The sequence below is a fragment of the Xenopus tropicalis genome, chromosome 5 (assembly GCF_000004195.4).
Source record: "Xenopus tropicalis strain Nigerian chromosome 5, UCB_Xtro_10.0, whole genome shotgun sequence".
Classification (NCBI taxonomy): Eukaryota; Metazoa; Chordata; class Amphibia; order Anura; family Pipidae; genus Xenopus; species Xenopus tropicalis.
This window is the reverse complement of record NC_030681.2, coordinates 109,840,690-109,861,220: the sequence shown is the minus strand read 5'-3', so window position 1 is coordinate 109,861,220 and position 20,531 is coordinate 109,840,690. Positions and strand designations below refer to the sequence as shown.

The window sequence follows — 20,531 nt, the reverse complement described above, 5'->3', positions numbered from 1 at the left end:
TCTGAGTCAAGAATCAATCTCCAACTCCCTCTCTCTCTGTGTAAATCACACAGCCCTTTTATTGGTTTCCCACCTGCAGCCTAATCAGGCAGCTCCCTACAGCTGGCCAACTGAAAACTTTTAAGGGAGTTTGGAATGGAGGACCTAACCAATTAACCCTCCATTTACTCCAGGGACCTAGTCATTTGGCTTTTCCTAATCCCTTAACATAAACACAGCATCACCTGCTGCAAAACCAGGCATTTTACCTGGTGCCATTTGTATCCCACCTTCAACACTGGTGGAAAACACACCAAACAATGATCTTTTCCATTGCATCTCTCACAATATACAGTATATATATATATATAAATATACTATATATAAATAAAAATGCCATGATTTCACTTAAATTAAATAGACACATATTTGGGTTACATGTAGCAGGAGAAGCTACTGCTGCTGTTTACTCTTTTTTAGAGTTGTGAAAAAAATAACCCAAGTATTTTTGCACACTCAAAGCAATAATTCAATTCCTGGGCTGTTCCTTTTCATATCTACTGCATAGGCATTTTTTAAGCAACAGTGAAGATCACTCTCTGTGCACTGTTTAATCTGATCTTGACTTTCTGCTAGAAAAAAAAACAACTGTAACTGCTAGTTCTATGCCTTAAGGCTCTCAGGCATTGAATGGAGAAAAAGGTATTTTGAGAGAAAAAGACAAATCAACAGTATAATGATGTGAGTGTCAGGCATCATTGGAAGCAGTTTAAATTAGATCTATAATGTGATGGATGTTCCATTTTCAATACAGATAAGTAGCCAGCACAGAAAACATTGTCTTAAAATCTCTTTCTGCCTGAAATGTGATATCTACTAATGTGGCAATCTAGTTTCCCCTCTATAATATTACTATTTTACAAAGCATTTCAATAGCAATTATTTTGTTAGCACTTGAGGTGATGTTGTGCTACCTGTAACTGGTATACTTCTTAAACAATATTTCTAAGTTTGTGAGAGTAGACACTGTGCATTTATTGATTTGCTTCCTAATAATGATTAGCTTCTTAGAGCTTTCTAATAATTTTGAGGAGATGAGCAGTGGTGCACCAGTATATGCTGGGTTATATTCGATGCCTAAAACCCATTCTAGACTTTTGCAAAAACAAATATGGGAGGTATAAATCTGCAATCCGAGGGCATGTAATAGCTCAATATAAAAAGCAGTATAAATAAATAAAAATAATGGGTAACTCTCTGGGCCACTAGTTGAAGTCTTAAGAAGAATCATATCTAAAAAGTACAAAACACATGTCATATTGTATAACCACTGATATTTTTAATATCAACAATGTCCTACAGCTGCTGTTGAACTTTAATTCCCATTATTCCAGAAACAGCCAAACATTGCACATGGGTGGTATATGTCAAGAACAGCTGAACAACTGCAGGTTGGATTTATTAATGTACATGTAATTATTCCTCCTTTAGATGGAGGCTGTAGCCTTCATAGAGTGCTAGGCCTCCCCTGTAGCCCTGCCCTGTTTAATATTCAGGGTGTGAACCATGGTTAAATAAGTTTTTGTGGCAAAAGTAAGGTCTAGCCATGAAATATTGAATCTTTTTTACAACAACTTCATGCAATGAAATTATTTACTAACTCTCTTTGTTTTCTTTTATACAAAAGAATATTGCACAGTCGTCTTAAAGATTCAATCTGTTCCAACAAAGAAAGAAATAACAAATTCATTTGGATTCTTGAGAGGAGCAGTCCTTCCAGGCAAGTTGATATTTATCTTTTCTCTCAACAGTGTAGATTAAATGTTCATGTACAAAACATAAAAAAAGTGTTTCTTAAATTATCAGAAGTGAATTCATTTAGTGGTTTCTGTGTATTCGTTAATTGCAGGTCATGGTAAATCAAAGATACATATGAAGTCAACACCACAGTAATGTATTAGATAATTCTATTTGATATATTGATATTTCTATGAAAAAAGAACTATGCAAAACTACCGAAAGGAAAGCAATGTAATACAAAGTTCTTATCTGTAAATAATAGGGCATTCCCCAAGTAATGTGAAAGTGCACTGGCACTTAGTCCAGAATTTGTCAGTTTCTTGCCTTATTCATTAAATGGTCTCTGGTAGAGGAAAAGTGATAAATTAGGATTGGAATTTATGAGAAGGATATGAGTTATTAATAGAAGTGAATTTGTTGTATTTAATATTTCTACACAAAGTCATTCTCACATTTAATGCATTTATTTTCCTTTGTTTACTTAAAATTAGGATATGTGATTTTCCCCTGCACTCTAAAATGTTTTTCATCAATTTTGTTGTCTCTAAATAATGATTTTTAATGCACGTTGATAATAACCAACCTCAGCATCATCAAATCTAGGCAAATGTTGAAAACAACAGAAAGAAGTTCTTGAAGTACTTTCCTTCCAAAGTTTTGAAGTAATGAGCCAATTAATTAAGAAGCCAAATGCTAGAGCAGAAAGACATAACAGTAAACACATGTCAGAAGTTTTACTGCAAACAGATAGTAAAAAAAGGAGACTGAGGCTCAGTCAGTTTCATCAGGCTTTTTATTGCTATTGTGAATCTGCAGTCGCATCTTTCTTCTCCTTATCATTATTTGCCAAGATAGGAGACATTTTGCTAAATGATTGCAAATGCCACAAAAAGAACTACTTAGTATGAAGAGAGAGCATATTCAAACTCAAGTAAAGTTTAAGGAAACAGAGGGACTTTTCTACAAAAAGAGAGCCAAGCACACTGTCTGTACACTGCCTACAAATTAGTTTTACTTTTACTGATAAAAGTGCAAATGCAAGAATGCTGGGTGGCAAAATTATATAGTATATCATTTCTTTTTTTCCACTGAGGAAACCAGTGATTACCACTTGTTATGGATATCAGTAACCAGATACAAATTATGGTGGCTATTGTGTCTTTCTCTAAATGTGCACCCCTGTAAGTCCTAGGTTTAAGAAGTGTCCCATAGACCACACAGGGGGCTTGCAGTGTGCTTACACTAGCTTTTATAAGTAAGTCTGAAAAAAATGTGCTAGCTTTACTAAGGATGTCTTTTAAAATCAATAGCATTTGCAAATGTATCTTTAAAGGACAAACAGAAAGATCAAAATGGTCTTGGAATTGTTGGAATTCAGGCAGACTTCAGGCAGTCGAATTGTAAATCCTAAATCAACCTCTATGAATAATGCTTCATAATGTGGCTATGTAAATAGATAAATTGATGGTAATTTTTTTGCCAGTCAGACACGAGTTTATCCATTGAGATTTACTGCTATTCACCCTATGAAGGTCTACAGTCACAAACCGGAAACGTGTTTTCATGTCTCTTGCTAGGTCTCCTCTCTACTTATTTATACAATACAAATGTTGTACTATTACATTTTGTCATGCCTAGGAGCACTTAAAAAAAGGCTTATTACAGTAGAAAAACATATGCATCACATAGTGATGAGCAATTTTTTTCTTCAGGTATGTGAAATTCTGTACTGTTGTGGAAATTTTATGTGATAAAAAAATGGTGAGAAAAAACATTCATTGACTTTAATGTATTTGGAGTGAGAAAAAAGTAATGGTTGCATCAAAAAAAGTAGAGGTTGAGTCAAAAAAGGTCATTTCGCTGTGAAATGGGACAGATTCGCTTATCACTACTCTTCGGCTTTCCAAAGTCACCCAAAGTTTCCACTCAAGGCTATTTCAGACAGCCAAAGTGACACATATCAATATCACTTATCAAGTTTTCGCATAATAAACCATAAAATAATGTTTTCTTATTGATTTGAATCTGGCCCTTGGTGTATTGTGTGGCCTCTCAGGAAGGACATCTAAAGTAGTTAATTTTCTGCTTCATGTTTGGGGCAATTTATGTACTTTGTCCACAGTTGCAACACTTCTCACTTCTAGTTCTTGAGATCCCTGACCTTTTGTCCAAGGGACTAAATGATTACATTTGTATGAGGTTAAAGTGACTTAGTTAGAACCTTGCCCTCATTTTTTTTTTAAACATTGAAAACAATAGAAGTCAGAAAACCTATGAAATTAAAGTGACTTTTCCAGTACAGTTGTTTTTAAATAAACAGATTTTCTATAAACCTAGTTCTGAAACCTAATCAACAAATGCTGGTCCATTTTCCCAGGTGTGTATAAATATACTTACACAGATATATTTTTCTAGACAGGTACGTGATTCTTGGTAGTCCTCATATAAGTACTTATGCAGAAAGCAATCGGAGCTGGGTCAGTAGTGCTGCAATCTTGGCATCAATTATTGAATCTATCATGCTGAAAGTCAAGGGGCCATGGAGACCCAAGAGGACAATTATTTTCAGTTCTTGGGGAGGAACTTTCTTTGGAAACATTGGTTCTTACAAATGGACAGAGGTATAAAAAAAAAAAAAGCATAAAATATACAAATGCAGATTTGCACAATTTAGCTAAAAATGTTCTTGTTTTTGTCTTCTACTATGTATCTTTAAACCTAAAGAAAAGCATGTTACTATTTGGATGAAAATGCGTTTTTATGTGTATATATATATATAGCGAACCCAGGGTGGCACTCTGCTTCAGCTCTTACCTCGGGTGCCGGGTAAACAATTAAAATATCCAAAAAAGACCAGCAACACCGAGTTTTATTTAAAAAAAGATCAATCATGTATTTAAAAACGCATGAGCAGTCAACGTTACGTTTTGGTCCCCATCGGGATTTTCCTTAAGGCAGAGCGAGACCTTGAGGCCTGCGAGTTGACTATGATAAACAACCGCATCATCCATTTTAAACTTCACTATCAATATTTCAACAAACGTTAAACTATTACGGTTACATATATTTTTACATTGCCTCTGCAATGTTTGTTGACTCATAGACGAGCCAATCACAGTTTAAGTAACATTGCTGTATTGAAGACACATTATTTAAATTTATTTTCAAGGGTCTTTTTCTTGTTTTTTTTTCTTTCAAGATTATTCATCATACTGAAACTTACCAGCAGTAAAAGATTTAAATAGCATTGTTTTCATGTTCTATTAGTTTCAGGCAATTAAACAATCTTGCTAAAATATATATATTAAAAAAAGTGAGATTAAATAAATTATCTGCTCTTGAAAAGTACTATACTGTAAATTAGCAGAAAAATATATTCATAACTCTTCTGCAGTGTCTGTATAAAGAAAGTGGTAAAAGTGGATCATTCATATAACCCCAATAGAGGATAATATATTTAAATCAAGCTTCATGCCTACAATATGTCTTTATTTAAACAATACAAGAAAATACAACCATGGCAGAAAATAAAATACCCGATAGCAAGTATCACATTTTGAGTCATTTATACTCAGGCACATGGAAATCTATTTTATACAAGGATATTGTCATGGAAATTGACTCACTTTGTACAAAGTGCTTGGCATGGTCAAATCATTGAAATGGTTTCACACAAGTGATTACTCTAGTAATACATTTATAGATGTTATTATGTAATATAAAATGTTCTTCTGGTAGGGAACTGACTGTATTAAGAATAGCAATACTTGATGGGTCCCTTATGTCAAGTATATATTTTAATATCCTTTCAGGTGGCTGAATACAGAACAAATACTTTGGCTCTCTGGGATTTTCAAGTGCGTGTAAAGTGGAGGCGTTGATTTTGTTACATATAAAGGTGTTTTAGAAATAGAGTTGTAATAAGAAATGCGGTCAATATTTCAGAATTTGTCCTAGGGCAAGTTTTTAAGTTAGACTAAATATGACCTGATTTTTGTTACAGGAATTTAAAAGGCTTCTTGAGAGCAATGCTGTTGCTTACATTGGCTTGCAAAATCCAATACGTGGTAATGTGAGCCTTCTGTCTATTTCTTCCCCATCTCTCCAACAATTAACAACGGAAGTTCTAAAAAAGGTATTGTGTTTGTTTAATGGCAGGTAATGACCAAATATCCAATGGGCATTAACATTTAAATAGAAGTTACCATTACCTTAACTTGTGAAATGTGTTTTTGCTTCTGAAACCCTGCTTTCTTTTATATACAAAGTTCCTTTGTAGTAGTGGGAACTGGCATACAGGGCTGTAGGGCCCACGCTGCATAGCAGATAATAGATCTTTTCTTTAGAATACAATAGCTATATAACTAAGGTGTTAAAAGGGGTGAAATTATATTTATGTTTCTCTATGCACCCACAGGATAAGAACATTTCATATAGAAAATAAAACTGCTAGTTTCAAGAAGTATTTTAAGCCTGTGGCTCTCAAGGAGAACCATGGTAATCAAAGTGCCTGCAAGTTGCTACCCATTTATATTCCTATGACAGATGCTGCCAGACGGGAAACTTACTTTGCTGTTTCTCAGCATCCCTGCCTGAAACACTGATGTCTTCCCTATTCATGTGAATGGGAAGTGGCTGCAGGCAGGGGAAGGCAGAAGTTCTCCGTACAATGATTGCAGCACTTCAAATGCTTTTAGTCATATTTGCAGATGCTATACAGATAGATAGAATCTGCAAATGTATATATGATATTTTGTAGGGGTGGGATTTCATGCCCCTAATTTGTATTTTGATGTAAACTGTTAAAAAACCTAATTGGTCTTGTAACATACTGAAATACATCAAGGCAAATTTTTTCTCACTATCATTGTTGAATGATGGGAAGACAGAAGTTGGTAAACTGACCATCTAGTTACTTTAGAGGGTTTGGTCTTCCAGAATACATAATATAAAAATATATATTTGACCATGACAAGATCCAATCTGCATTTTGTGTAACACTCAAAACTCCAAAAACACAGTAAGTTGCTCTTTTCACCTTGTGCTAATAAAGACCATTTGCATTAACAGGGCTCATACCTGTATAACAATTTAGTAAAAGTCCTGGCACAATTTATTCAGTATCGAAAATCGTTACTGAATTATTATTATTATTATTATTTTGTGTGATAGCACACCGTATGCTGCTCAAATCAGTCAAATACAGTTTTCCAAATTGGCACAGCTATGATAAATGTCAGGAAAGTTTTGATAAATGTGTAAAATATGAAACTGCTGTGAATACGTTGATAAATCTCCCCAGTGTGATGATTTTCTTAATTAGAATAGCTCAACCCAGTAATCTAGCCTCCCATGCTGCAGATAGCTTTTATATATTGGCTTTGTTTTTGCTTTTATAGCTGCTTTTAGAGGTTGTGTACTTTTTGGTCATGGAATATGCAACCCTTTTTTCTTCATACATAAAAAGTATTCTATACATGCATTTTTGAAAAGTTACATATTATTGTTTTTATATATAATCTGTTGTTATTTTGTCATGTTTGCTAAGTACATGTCATTGGGCCACCAATGACTGGTGAACTCCCATCATTAGGAAGGTAATTAAATAGGCCTTTGCTGTGTGAATTAGGCATCTGACAAAGAAATGCAATAAACCAAGGTGCACATTTTTTTTATATCAGATTTTTCAGGGATACCAGAGCACTGGAAGCCCAGCTCTAAATATATAATGCACACATATAAACACTTATCCAAGGATCCTTACATACTTTCCACTCTCATTCACTCTCCTAAAGTCTTCAATGTCATGTGTAAATGCGCTAGAAGAGTTCTGTTAGAAGTTTAAGGGGGTCTCCTCTCCTATAAACCCTTCTTCCTACTGCCTATACAGCATACAGTGCATACACTTCTCTGGTCTGCTTTACTGTAGTACCAGTAGGCACCCACTAACCTACAACTGTGCTCCAGTCTGGTCCACAGACTGCCCTTGCTAACTAACCTACATCTCACCTTTGTTAAATGAGCAAGTGCAGGTATGGGATGAGAGACTCCATTTTAATCAATAATTACATTTTTTTTTAATTATTTATTTTTTCTGTGTAATAATAAACTATACCTTGCACTTCATCCTAAAATAAATTAGTTTTATCAGACTTAAGGTCTGTTAAGTTTTAGCAGACTTATTGGGTTTATTTAATTTTTAATTAATTGACCCCCTTATCTGGAAAACCCCAGACATTCTGAATAACAGATCCTATACCTGTGCCAATTAGCTGACTTGCCTAGTAATAAAAGGGCACAGCCTACAACCTGGTCTGGCTGTTCAGTGTTCTGTTGATGTTCTTAGGCCAAAGAGGAAGTTCCTGGAATTCCCCTACAGGCCAACCTTAAAGATGAATTAAAGAGGGCCATAATAGAAAGAAAAGTAATAAAAACTAAGAATAACTATAAAATTGTAGCCTCACAAAGCAATAATGTTTAAGCTGCTGGGGTCAATGACCCAATTTGAAAGCTAGAAAGAGGAAGAAAAGGAAGACGAATAATAAAAAAAAAAAATACATAATTAGGACCAATTACAAAATTGCTAGGAATAGGACATACTATTACAGGTATGGGATCCCTTATCCGGAAACCCGTTATCCAGAAAGCTCTGAATTACGGAAAGCATGTCTCCCATAGACTCCATTTTAATTAAATAATTCAGAATTTTAAAACTGATTTCCTTTTTCTCTGTAATAATAAAACAGTACCTTGTACTTGATCCCAACTAAGATATAATTGATCCTTATTGGATGCAAAATAATCCTATTGGGTTTAAATAATGTTTTATTGATTTTTTAGTAGACTTAAGGTATGGAGATCCAAATTACGGAAAGACCCCTTATCTGGAATACCCTTGGTCCCGAGCATTCTGGATAATGGGTCCTATACCTGTACTTACTAAAGGTTATCTTAAAGATGAACCACCCCTTTAAGGGGCTTAACTAAATATTGCTTAAATATTTACAATTCAAATAAATCTCACCTGCTTAGATGTTACTTCTTTTTTTAAATTTCACATTGTTGGGTATTGTTTGCTGTTTTACTTACACAATTCCTGTTTATTAAGTTGTAAGGCTGGTGCTGAAATTACATTTGACATTTTTTCAGATAGTATTCAGCATCTAATTACTGAACCTAAGTCAAGCTGTGAAGGACCTTTTTATAACTCTAATTAGAGACCAGTGGCACCATGAAGGTGAAAATGAAAATGAAGAACTTGTTAGTTTTTTAAAGATATGTTGAGATTTTTTGAATGGGAAACACATGGAATAAACCTATAGAATGAGTATACGTAAAATAACAAAAGCTGAAAATTCTTTACTTTGTGAGGAACTTGTTATATATTGTAATTACATATTCATTTTGAATACATATTAGTATTTAGTATATATTTAGTATATATTAGAGTCCACAGGTATAGCGGTGCACACTGGGAATCCTTTAAAAGTTAGCTTTTATTGAACTATATAAAACTTAATACATAGAGAAATAGGTCAACGTTTCGGCCCCCATCTTGGGCCTTTGTCAAGACCTTAAACATGTAACAACCATCAAAGCTATAAATAGATAAAAGCACAAACCCACACCCAATGGCACAAGTCATTCCAGTCATGTGTCAAAATTAAAAGAAAAGAAACCCTGTACCAAGGAGAAAACAATATCAAACACCATAAGGAGAATTATAATGAGCATACCACTGGCCATAAACTCCCATTTATATTCTGGCCCATCACCTCACATTAAGGGCCCTAGAATCTAAACCCCACAGAGATCTAGCGTTGATTTAAAAAGCAGGAAAAAGAGCAATATTCATTAAGGCCAAAAGGGGATAATGTATTTAAAGTTTTAATCCAGAATGTTTCCCTTTGTAGGAGCAAACGGGAGCGGTCACCCCCCCCCCCTCCTGGGTAGGGGAACATGGTCAATTGCAATATAACGAAAGGTGGGTAACCTGTGGCCCTGTTCTAAAAAATGTTTTGCCACCGGTTTATTAGTCACCCCATCACGAAATGCTGTACTAATAGCAGAGCGATGACCATTCATACGCAGCCTCAACGTTTGATCAGACTTGTCCCTGTGGTTTGTCCTATATAGGAAAGACTGATCAAACGTTGAGGCTGCGTATGGATGGTCATCCATCCATCCATCCACAAACCATTGGGTGTGGGTTTGTGCTTTTATCTATTTATAGCTTTGATGGTTGTTACATGTTTAAGGTCTTGACAAAGGCCCAAGATGGGGGCCGAAACGTTGACCTATTTCTCCATGAATTAAGTTTTATATAGTTCAATAAAAGCTAACTTTTAAAGGATTCCCAGTGTGCACCGCTATACCTGTGGAGTCTATTGAAATTGCTTGAATCGGTAGCACCTGGGTCAATTGGCCACTTGCTAAGGAGTGCTGAACCCTCTTGGTTTGTATTTAGTATATATTTATACATATTAGTATTTAGTATATATTTAATTGTATGAATATAAACAGATGTGTGATTGTATGATTGTTTGTGTTTTGTGTGAAATTGTCTTTTTCAAAAATGAACTGGTTCTCTGTAGTTTGTTATAACTTCTTCGTAAGGATTCTGCCAGTTTTTACCTTTCATGGCACAAAGAATATACCTAATGATTCAGTCGACACTAGGGACCCTCTGCTTTGAAAAGAACATATTAGGTATATGTGTATACATGCTGCAGATTTCATTGCGGTGTTTTGCTGTTCAGATCAGAAATATAAAAAAATAAGCTTCCAGCTGCTATGAGCTACAACTCCCACCATGAGGATACTGAAACATAATTGCTGTAGGACCAACACTTTACTATAACCATTATAGACAACTACCAGAATTCAACTGCAGACAGGTTCTTTTTATTGCTTTAGTGCCTTTCAATTTTTTATTTTATCCACAGATACTCAGCATTTCCAAACAGATTATTATCAGAGCTTACTGTAGTTCCTAAGCATAATTACCTCTGTATGAATAAAACATCAACATTTTATATATAGACCAGCGCAAAGAAGTCTATTTTTAAGCTTAGACGTCTGATTTGCATCCACTCATTATTGTTATTTTCCACAGCAGTTTCACCTTGTTTGTACATAAGAGTAAGGATCAGCGGGGTGCTCTGTCAGAAATCAGTTTCCCTGCTGTGAATGTACTTAATTTTTTGTCTAAGCATAGTTTTAACCACCACTTTCTAAAACTATATATAACTTCTGACTGGATATTAACACTCTCCATGAAAGGGAATGAACACACGCATTAGGCATCAACAGTAAGGTCCACAATCAAGGACTGTGCTTATTTTATCATTTATTTTTAATAGTGCTCAGTCCATACTTTAAAAGAATGCATTAATTGGAAATGATAGAAGTCAAAAGTTTTAGCAATTTAGACATGTATAAATCTATCTTGAATTCCTTTCCAGTTTCCTTGTCATGGTAACATACTGCATGTGCTTCTGTGTATTAGTCTTCTGCTAGAAAGTTACTGCACTAATATGCAAATTGTTATTGATATATATATATATTTTTTTTTTTTTTATAGCGTTTGAGTACTGAAAAAGTATTTTACCACCAAATATTCTTAAATTGAAAATTTCAAAGGAAGCAGTACAACACATATTGTGAAAACTTTTACAAACTTAGGTAATGGATGAAGAGGTGATTTATGACATTTAGTTGCTTGTCAAGCAATACAACACTTAAAATCTGCTCCCCCTTATTATTAAACTGTCTAAAAGTGTCTGGTACAGTCTCATGAAAGTGACTATTGATAACATTAAGGGGGAGATTTATTAAGACACAAACGCTCGGAGCGTTCATTCGAGCACATATTTTCACAGATTTTCTCGCGTGTGCGCAACTTTTTCGTACTCCCGGGCAACTTTTTTGTATGCTTGGGTGAAAAATTCGGAAAAGGTTCTTCCGCTGTTTACAATCGTTTGGTACAAAAATTTTGTGACTTTGGGATCGCCAATACGATATTATCGTGACTAATACGATTTTTTCATAAGCATTTTCGTGATATTTGCGATCTTCAGAAATTATCGTATCCAATCCGAATTTTTCCCATTCGGGATTCGAACTTGTGTTTTAATGAATTGGCCCCTATGTTTTATGTTTTCAAGCTTTAACCGCACAAAACTGTATTGGACACTCTCAATCCAAATGTAATGGCAATGGGATGCAATTTGGAGCTACAAAATGCCAGAGTGACAAATCTCCCCATTACACATTAAACAACACCTAGCTGTCCTCAACTGACACAACATCTAAATGCAAGTATATCAAGCTAACGCCATGATAAAACAGAGCAGCATCTACATCAATCTACATCTACAATAATCAAAGACAGGTAAAGAAAGAACACCCTAACCTAAAGTTAAAAAAGTACTGTCAAAAGATGAATGGTTAGAGAGCCAAGCTGGCTTTAAAAGTCATTACTTAGCCTTTTGTGTGCCAGTGGTCATGGTTGATGGAAACAGCAGCTGTCTAACAGAATGTGTAGAGGACAAATTCTTAATTATTTGTATGAGCCATGCAGTTATATATTAAAGACTGTATAATATGGACTGATGTGGTGATAGTTAGAATTGGTGTTGTCATGGTGCAATGCTGTAAGAAAATGTATTAGAGTTTTAGTTAAATTTTATGCGATGAAAGGTCATATTTTAGATATATTCAAAGTTGCATAATAAACTATTTTTTTTTTTGCTCCTGCCCCACACAGAACATATAACATTTCTAAAAAGTAAAGGGTATGGCTATATGTGTCAGATGGCTAATTTAATGCAGCTCCTTTAGGATCTCTTAATTAGATAAATGGAGTAAAAGAGATGTGTCCTGGTGTGTTTAATGATGATTGAAATATTAAATGATACCAATTAGCATGTTGGAGGGGCAGTATTTGAGTATTAGCAAAGATAATCAACAGTAATGTTAAGATATTTAAGTTGGGATGGCAGCAAAGAGCTCTGCTACCAGAGTAGTGATGAGTGAATCTGTCCGGCAAAATTTTTTACGCAACTGCGACTTTTTGATGCAACTATGACACGTTTGACACAATCGCCACATTTGACATAACCGCAACTTTTTTTTACCACAACCTTTTTGATGCAACCACAACTTCTTCCACACTTAGCAAATTTTTGAGGCAGTTTTGTGAAAAAATTATCCAATAGCGAGATGCAGAATTTTGTAGAAAATCCATGCCTGAAATATACACACGTGGAGGTAGTACTTATTCACAAGTGAAAATATCATATCAGTGGTAGTGTACCTGGCTTAAAAAAAAACTTTCAAATAATAGAGGTGGCAGATAGAACATAATTTACAATATCTTACATACTGTTATATGCTGAATAGGTATGAGGTAAAGTTTTGTTGCAAAATTTGCAAATCTGTGAGATTCTCCATGATGTTTTGCCAGGAATAAATGCTCCTAGCGGTCTTATATTCAGGTGTGTCTGTAGCTTAGATGTATGTGACACTCTTTATCTAGTTTACACAGGGTTTCCTTACTCTAACCTTGTGTTCATGAAGTAGGTCTGAAGCAGCTAGACATGTAAAACAGAATCAGTAGAAGGGGGTTGGCCTATTCCTTAGCTGACTGGAATTCTAAACTAATATGTGCTTTGCTGCTGTAGCAATATCAATCTTCATTGAGACTTCCTGGAAGCCTGGTCAGTCCCCTCTCATTGTGCTGAAGTGGCCTTAATCAAATTTGCAAATGTATATTTTTTCAGTTAACTAGAACAAAGATTATGCTTTTCTTAATGAAGGGTAACAGTTACAAAAAGTACACCAACATTTCAGACATGGCAAAACAGATGAATGGAAATCCAATTTTTTAGCCACAGAACCCATTAATATTGTGATTTTGTTGTTATGAAGATGCATATGAAAACACAGATATAGGGCTGGATTCAATCTGATGAAGAAAATTTATTTTGTAATTCAATTCCAGATTGTCCTATAAAGCAAGGTGTAATGCAATGAGAACTTATCTCACTGTTTACCACATGAAACTCTATTGATGTCTATGGGAAATAAATTAGAAGACAATTTTTTTTTTGTCCTGAAACGGAATCTCACCCATAATGTTCATGTGTTAAACCCTAAAATAATGATTCCTCATTTTCTGATTGATTTCAATTCTCATTGAATCCAGCCCATAATGTGTTACAGTAATAACCCCAACACACATATTAAGAGGAAGTATGCAAAGTCGAATTACAAGCCAAAAAATATATATATATTTAGAAAAAAATAAGTACACCAGTTTTAAAATGATTACTAAATGATTGATAACACTGTCTGGTTAAGAATTAGGTATAGTTAATAGGCACAAATAAAACTTTTGATGAGAGTAATTTTATAGTGGGTGTGGTTTATGGAAAATAGATATTTTCAGCACATGATATTTACAGTATGCTTGTGGTCTGATAAGTTTATATAGGTTTCAGTCTAAGTGATGTTTAATATTATCCTTTCTTCATATAGCATCAAAATGTCATTATTTACAGCAGCCACTGCCAAAGTGGAGCTTACAATCTAAAGGCTATATCATGCTGACACACATTATAGTAATTTCTATCTGGAATCAGTTACCCTGCCTGTATGTTTTTGAAAAAAAAAATGGAAAAACATACAAACTCCTTGCAGATAGTGCCCTGACTGAAATTATACATAGGAACCCAGCGCTACAAGGCAGCAATGCTAAAAACAGTGCCACTGTGTTATTCTATCAATCATGATTAAATGAGTAAGAGCAGCAACCTGCTAAGTTCAGTTCAAATTACTCAGACCAGAAGGGGCAAAGGTCTGTGGAGTGCAACATTTTTTACAGCATTAGGCTTCACTTACGTCTTATACTAAAGGAGAAATGGAGTTATGGTTATATTATCATGTGGTCAGAACTTTTGCTGCTCTATTAATAAAACATCAAGTTACTAACAATCTCTTGCTCTATAATGGAAAAGAATTGTCTAAGTTCTTCACTCCCATGTGCCATTTGCATCAGGGAATAAGGATTGTGATGGGTAATCATGCCTATCCCTAACTCCCCAATGAATAGAATGGTGCTTAACTGCTCATAGCAGCCAAACACAATGTGATAATTTAAACAGCTATTGTCTTCAGTAAGTGTGTCAGTTATTAAAAAATGTATGGACAGCAAAAAGTTTGATTATAGGTAAAAAAAAATGAATCATGGGCAATCAATCAGGGTTTTTAAAAGCAATATTCTATAAACCTTATTCCTTACTTTAATGCAACCCCCATGACCACGTTGTAATAAGGCAAATAGATTTTGCCTCTTTATTTCTCTCTGAAAATGTCAGATTATAAGACTAGAAATAAGCAAACTTCTCTAGTTTCTAGTTTATTTATTATTATTGTTAACCCGAATTCATTAAGCATCAACATATCCCGCAGAGTTGTATAATATATGTGTAAAGAAGGTTATATAGATCACGTACAAAAATGCAACCAATATCTGATACAAGGGGTAAAGAAGGCCCTGCTCAGTAGAGCTATCAATCAAAAATGAATTTAGAAAGAAATTTTCTGAATGTAACAAATGTAAACAATTTAGTTGTTATTTAGGAGACATAAAGTTATTTCTACTTTTGCTCCACCAAATTATATCTTGCAGGTTGCTCAATAAGTTTTCATAGAAATCTGAAGATATTTTTATTAGATGTGCAAATTACATGTGATAGATGATTGAATTTTTTTGTCCGGTACATTTTAGTGTCAAAAATTAGCCAGTGATAAAAATTTGCATCAATCTGTGCTAGAATTTCAGCATTTTGTCTCGGTGTAAAGAAAATGTGGGGTTTAGCTCAGAGCCTACCCCAGCCTACCGCTATCTGTCTAAGAAGCTGACCAGAAAATGGAAGGATTTGGCAACATGACTTTTATTTTTATAGTAGCATAGTGAAAAAAGGAGATTCACTGACAGGGAAGAGCAATGTATATGCTATTGCAAAACTATAAATGCAATGTAATTGTGCCTACCCATTGACTCCTAAGAGTTAAGGGAAGTTTTTGTAACTTTTTCTCTAGTTTCATAACATTTTTGGCTTAGTGAAACATGTCAGTTTTACCTATTACTAGATCTTATATTTTTTTGGTGTAGACATGTTCTGTGTACACTTTTGTTTGTTTCTTTTAAGCATCCTGTTTATCAACAATCTTAACCTTGCAGCTTTTCGGCTACTAGGGACAAACTTTAACCATCAGTTTTTCTTAAGCTAATAAGCTTAGTAAATGCAATATGTGTGAAAGAAAATGTAATTCAGAAAGATGAAGACTTCTTACTGTTTGTATTTGAAAAAAAAATAGATTTAGGCCTGTGTCATTAAGAGCTTCCTTTAACTTAATTCCATTAACATGAAGTGTCAGAATTACTGAACTTAAAATTCTAGATACTCAGAGGATGAGGAACTTGAGTCATGGCTGAACACTAAGCAACTCTACAAGTGCAGTCACTACAAATCAACAGCAAAATCATTTGAACTTTTGATTCTATTCCCTTGGATGCTATGATTCCTTGTGCAGTAAAAGGCTACTAATCAAGTTCTTGAATTTTTGTACTTTACAAAAGCCTTAAGTAATCGAACTAAATAACAAAAAAGGATTTTCTACATTTATTTATAGTGGTGACTATTACTAAGGAATCACTAAGAAAAAAGAATGATAGAAAGCAGTAAAATTAAATGGTAAATAGATTATAATTCTGAATACCTTTTTTTTAAAAGAGTTTCTGTAATTTACTTTTCATAATTAGTGTAATTTAATGGAAGCAAGAATGAAAAAGCTGCATTGTTAGGTGCCGATGAAATGGATACCCAAGTAGCATTGCTAGGAGCAATTAGCCAGTTTATTAACTGGGTGCAATACCAAAGGGGTTTTACTTATTACTTATGCCACAAAACAACATTGTTTAACTGTCATGATTGGGATTTGACTGAATTTTATACAGGAACATAGAACAGGAGTTATTATGACTGTGTAGGTTAAAGACACAGAATAAATTAGAATCAAATATTTTGCACAGTGAGAAATATTTATAAAATAATAACATTCCCATCATTCTATGGCAAGATCTTTATCCACCTTCTACTTCTTATGCTCCTGATTCTCCTAAGTATGAGCAAATTATTTTTGCTGATACTAATTTGCAAAGTGGCATAAAATGTAGCAAATCAATCATGCTTTTTTCCCATGCAAGAAAAAAAAGAGAGGAAAATGCCCATTTTATTAATGAATATGGCACAAGAAAAATACCAACTGACTTTAATGAATTTGGCATGAGAAAAAAAATCCATTGACTCCAATGCATTTGCTGCAAGAAAAAAAAAACACCCATCCACTCCAATAGATTTGCTGCGAAGAACAAACAAAAAAATACCCACTAATTATTTGACAAAATTTTAGTTTCACAAAATTTTCCACTCTATTGTGTCATGCACTACAGCCAAAATCTCCCTATCCCTTGGTTTGCCCACTGGATCACCTTTATCAATTTTCCCATCCCCTGATATTGTGTTGCTTACATTCTGCTCCATCATTACCAGTGTCACATTTTCTTTCTAGGTATTCAAATAAAACCAATATCATATTACTCTATTGTTTGCCTTCTGAATTTCACCTTCTTGCAACTTTATGTTTCACTTATTAGTTTCAATCCATATTCCATAGTTGAAATCTTTATATCCATATATGGCCCATGCATTTGTTTTATAGTGCACTATTGCCATGATACTTCACCAAAATCAGCTTCAGGTATTTTCACCTAGAATAGATTTCAGTACAGTAGCAGTGGATTTTGATGCAAATAAATCTAAATGTTAAGCAGCGTGTGTCTGCACATATTTGTGATCTCAATTTAACTTGAACGGAATATATGGTATATGAAAATATAGCGTTTTAATAGGTTTTAAGCAAATTTCCAAGGCAACGGAAGCCATTGTCCTTTAAGGTAGCATTAAAAGCTTTAGTTATTTTTATTAACTCCTGTAATCCACAATGATCTTCTCTGTACATATATTAACCTTCTTTCTATGAGCGGTTTTGAATTTTTCAAGACAAATAGAAAATTGGAAGTACACATGTCAGCTTCTAACATATTAATGCAGGCTCAACTGTTCCATTATCTTACATATATCCAAGTGCTAAAAGTTCTAGGTTATTTCACCAACACTGATTTCACATCTGCTTTTGTTCCTTTTCCACTGCCCTCAAAGCCTTGAGATAATTAAAAATAAAATCAATTCAGAGCAAGGCCATAGATTATTTAGGTTTCCTTACAAGTCTCTATTGCAAAAGGTTATTTTATATATACAATTATATTTAAGTTAAATATTAAATATTTGCCATAAGAGAAAAAGAAGGATTATTTTAGAAATGTACAAAAGGCAATCATGTGAATTTTAGACTGTTCTTAGACTGTGCTTGAATTTTTTCCCAACATGCTACCTATTAAAGATATTATGCAAAAATCCAGTTCTGGCAAAAAACCCATTCATAAATCTAGATATTATCTAGAAGTTAGAATAAATCTGACTTTAGCTCAAAATTGCTTAGTAAATGTACCCCATAAAGTATACCATGTAGTATACATAATAGAATAAGTAATGATGCTAACTAAACTGAACAAGCTCAGGTCGGTAAGTACAAAAATAAGATCATAATGTGGTATTAAGAAAGGAAAAGCAGGGTAGAATGTGGCAGTGGGCAAACGTGTAAGGATTAATTTTGTTTTAAAGATTATGGCATAGTTGCAGCCAACAAACCAGCCTAATGGTCAATGGCTACTTAGGCAAAAACTGCAAGCCAAAGCAATACATCTTGATATATAATATAAACATATATTTATTATATATAAAAATGCTTCTGTTACCTGGTGCCTTGTGCCCATAGGCACTCAGCTGCCATACATAAATGTATTATTAGCTTTTGCTGTTCATTCCTGTTGGCTTGCACAGTATGTAATTACTGTGCATAACTCTGTTATTACTGTGCATAACTCTCTTCAAAACTGTTGTGCATTTCCACCACTTATACCTGTTATAGACCTTCAAGTATATGGTGGAGGGTGGGTAAACATGATTGATTTATTGAGGTCAAGTACCACTGGTAAGAAATCTTGTATGTACCTTTTTTATGATTGTATATGCCAACATTTTGCAAGCTTCATTATTTTATCCATGTCTACTGAATGTTTTTCTCTACCTATGCTTATGTCTCTTTCTGTAAGTCTTCTACAGGGGATATAAGGTATTTTAATATATCTTGTTGTGTTTGGGGATTTGGCTTTATTTTCCTTGCCACAAGAAAAAAATTCCCATTGACTTCATTGCATTTGACATGAAAAGAACATGAAAAAATGGCCATTGCCCACTTAATTTATTGGACAAAAAAACATGTACCATTTTGCACATTTTCACAAAGTTTTCAGCAAAGTAGGCAGTTTTCCTCATTACTAGTGGACAAGCCACCCTTTATCAGATGAGATAAATACAAGGACAAAATATCATTTTAAATGCAATATGTGTGTGTGCAGCTCCTATCATGCTTTCTAAGGCTGTATGAAGAAGCTATTGGCTAGACTATATGACTCTCAGAAAGTCTCAAGTATATCTTGCATGCCACTAATATACTGGTACAAGTTATGTACTTGTACTGCTACAATGGTGTTGCAGTTTGGGTAAAATTTGCACTTTGCACCCAATAGAAAATAAGACCCAAGAATCTCTAAAAGATATGTCAAATCATTTTCTAAGCTGTAAGGCATAACGTTTACACATAAAGGTGATATAATCCAATAGCTGTTTTTATTACAATATAAATGTATAATAAATTCAAAAGGAAATATGGCAATGATAAAGGAAAAAATTGTGGCGTTTCTTTGGTCATATAAAATTATAGCATATTGTTGAACATTATATTTTATGTTAAAATTCAACATTTGGAGCTTTTCCCTAATTCTATTTAGTTTAGCATGATTGATTTCAATTGCAGTCTCTCTTGTAGCATTCAATCATATTGCAGTGAAATATGCTGAAATGGAACTCATCAAGTAGAATTTACATCTCTAGTAGATAATCTGAAATACTACCACACACAAATGTGTATAATAATTTATTAAAACTATAAAATATAAAGGAGTACCAAATCGAATTATAAATTGACTACAATACATTTAAATATATTTCACTGGTATTCAGAGGTTTGATATCTTGTATTGATGACTTTGCTATATGTCGAAACAACAGGGAAAAGGTATTTTCCTATACAATTGCACCTTCTGGCCCACTTTGTGGACAAAGATACATTATAAGGATACCCTCAATGATAATAAGTATAATGAATAACAATGATAACAAAATAATATGGTACTGATAGTGATGAGCTAAATTTTTTGCCAGACATGGATTCACTGCAAATTTCCATGTTTCACCATTGGTAGGTTTTTCAGCAAGTCTTTGATTATTTGCACTTAATAGATATCAAACATTCGAGTCTTTGAACCATAATGCGAATATTGGGAGTTTTTGTACAATAAAATTGGAATTGTATAAAAAATGAAATATGAATGTCAATAAATCACCTTCCTAAAGTTGCAGTAAGGGCCAGGGCTAGCCTGCACCCTTTGATGCTGTGCACTTCATGCTGGATTTTTGCCTTTTGTCCAGGGAAAAGTAAAT

The 20,531-nt window shown here is 34.0% G+C and overlaps 1 protein-coding gene across 1 annotated transcript in view; it reads left to right on the top strand.

The window, feature by feature from the left end:
* Positions 1 to 20,531, top strand: part of naaladl2 (N-acetylated alpha-linked acidic dipeptidase-like 2) — a 322,123-nt gene that overhangs the window by 217,007 nt on the left and 84,585 nt on the right. Inside the window, exons 8-10 of the mRNA XM_031902480.1 lie at positions 1,667 to 1,759; positions 4,195 to 4,400; positions 5,783 to 5,914. Of these exons, the coding sequence (XP_031758340.1) occupies positions 1,667 to 1,759; positions 4,195 to 4,400; positions 5,783 to 5,914 (431 nt within the window). The remainder of the gene's footprint in view (positions 1 to 1,666; positions 1,760 to 4,194; positions 4,401 to 5,782; positions 5,915 to 20,531) is intronic.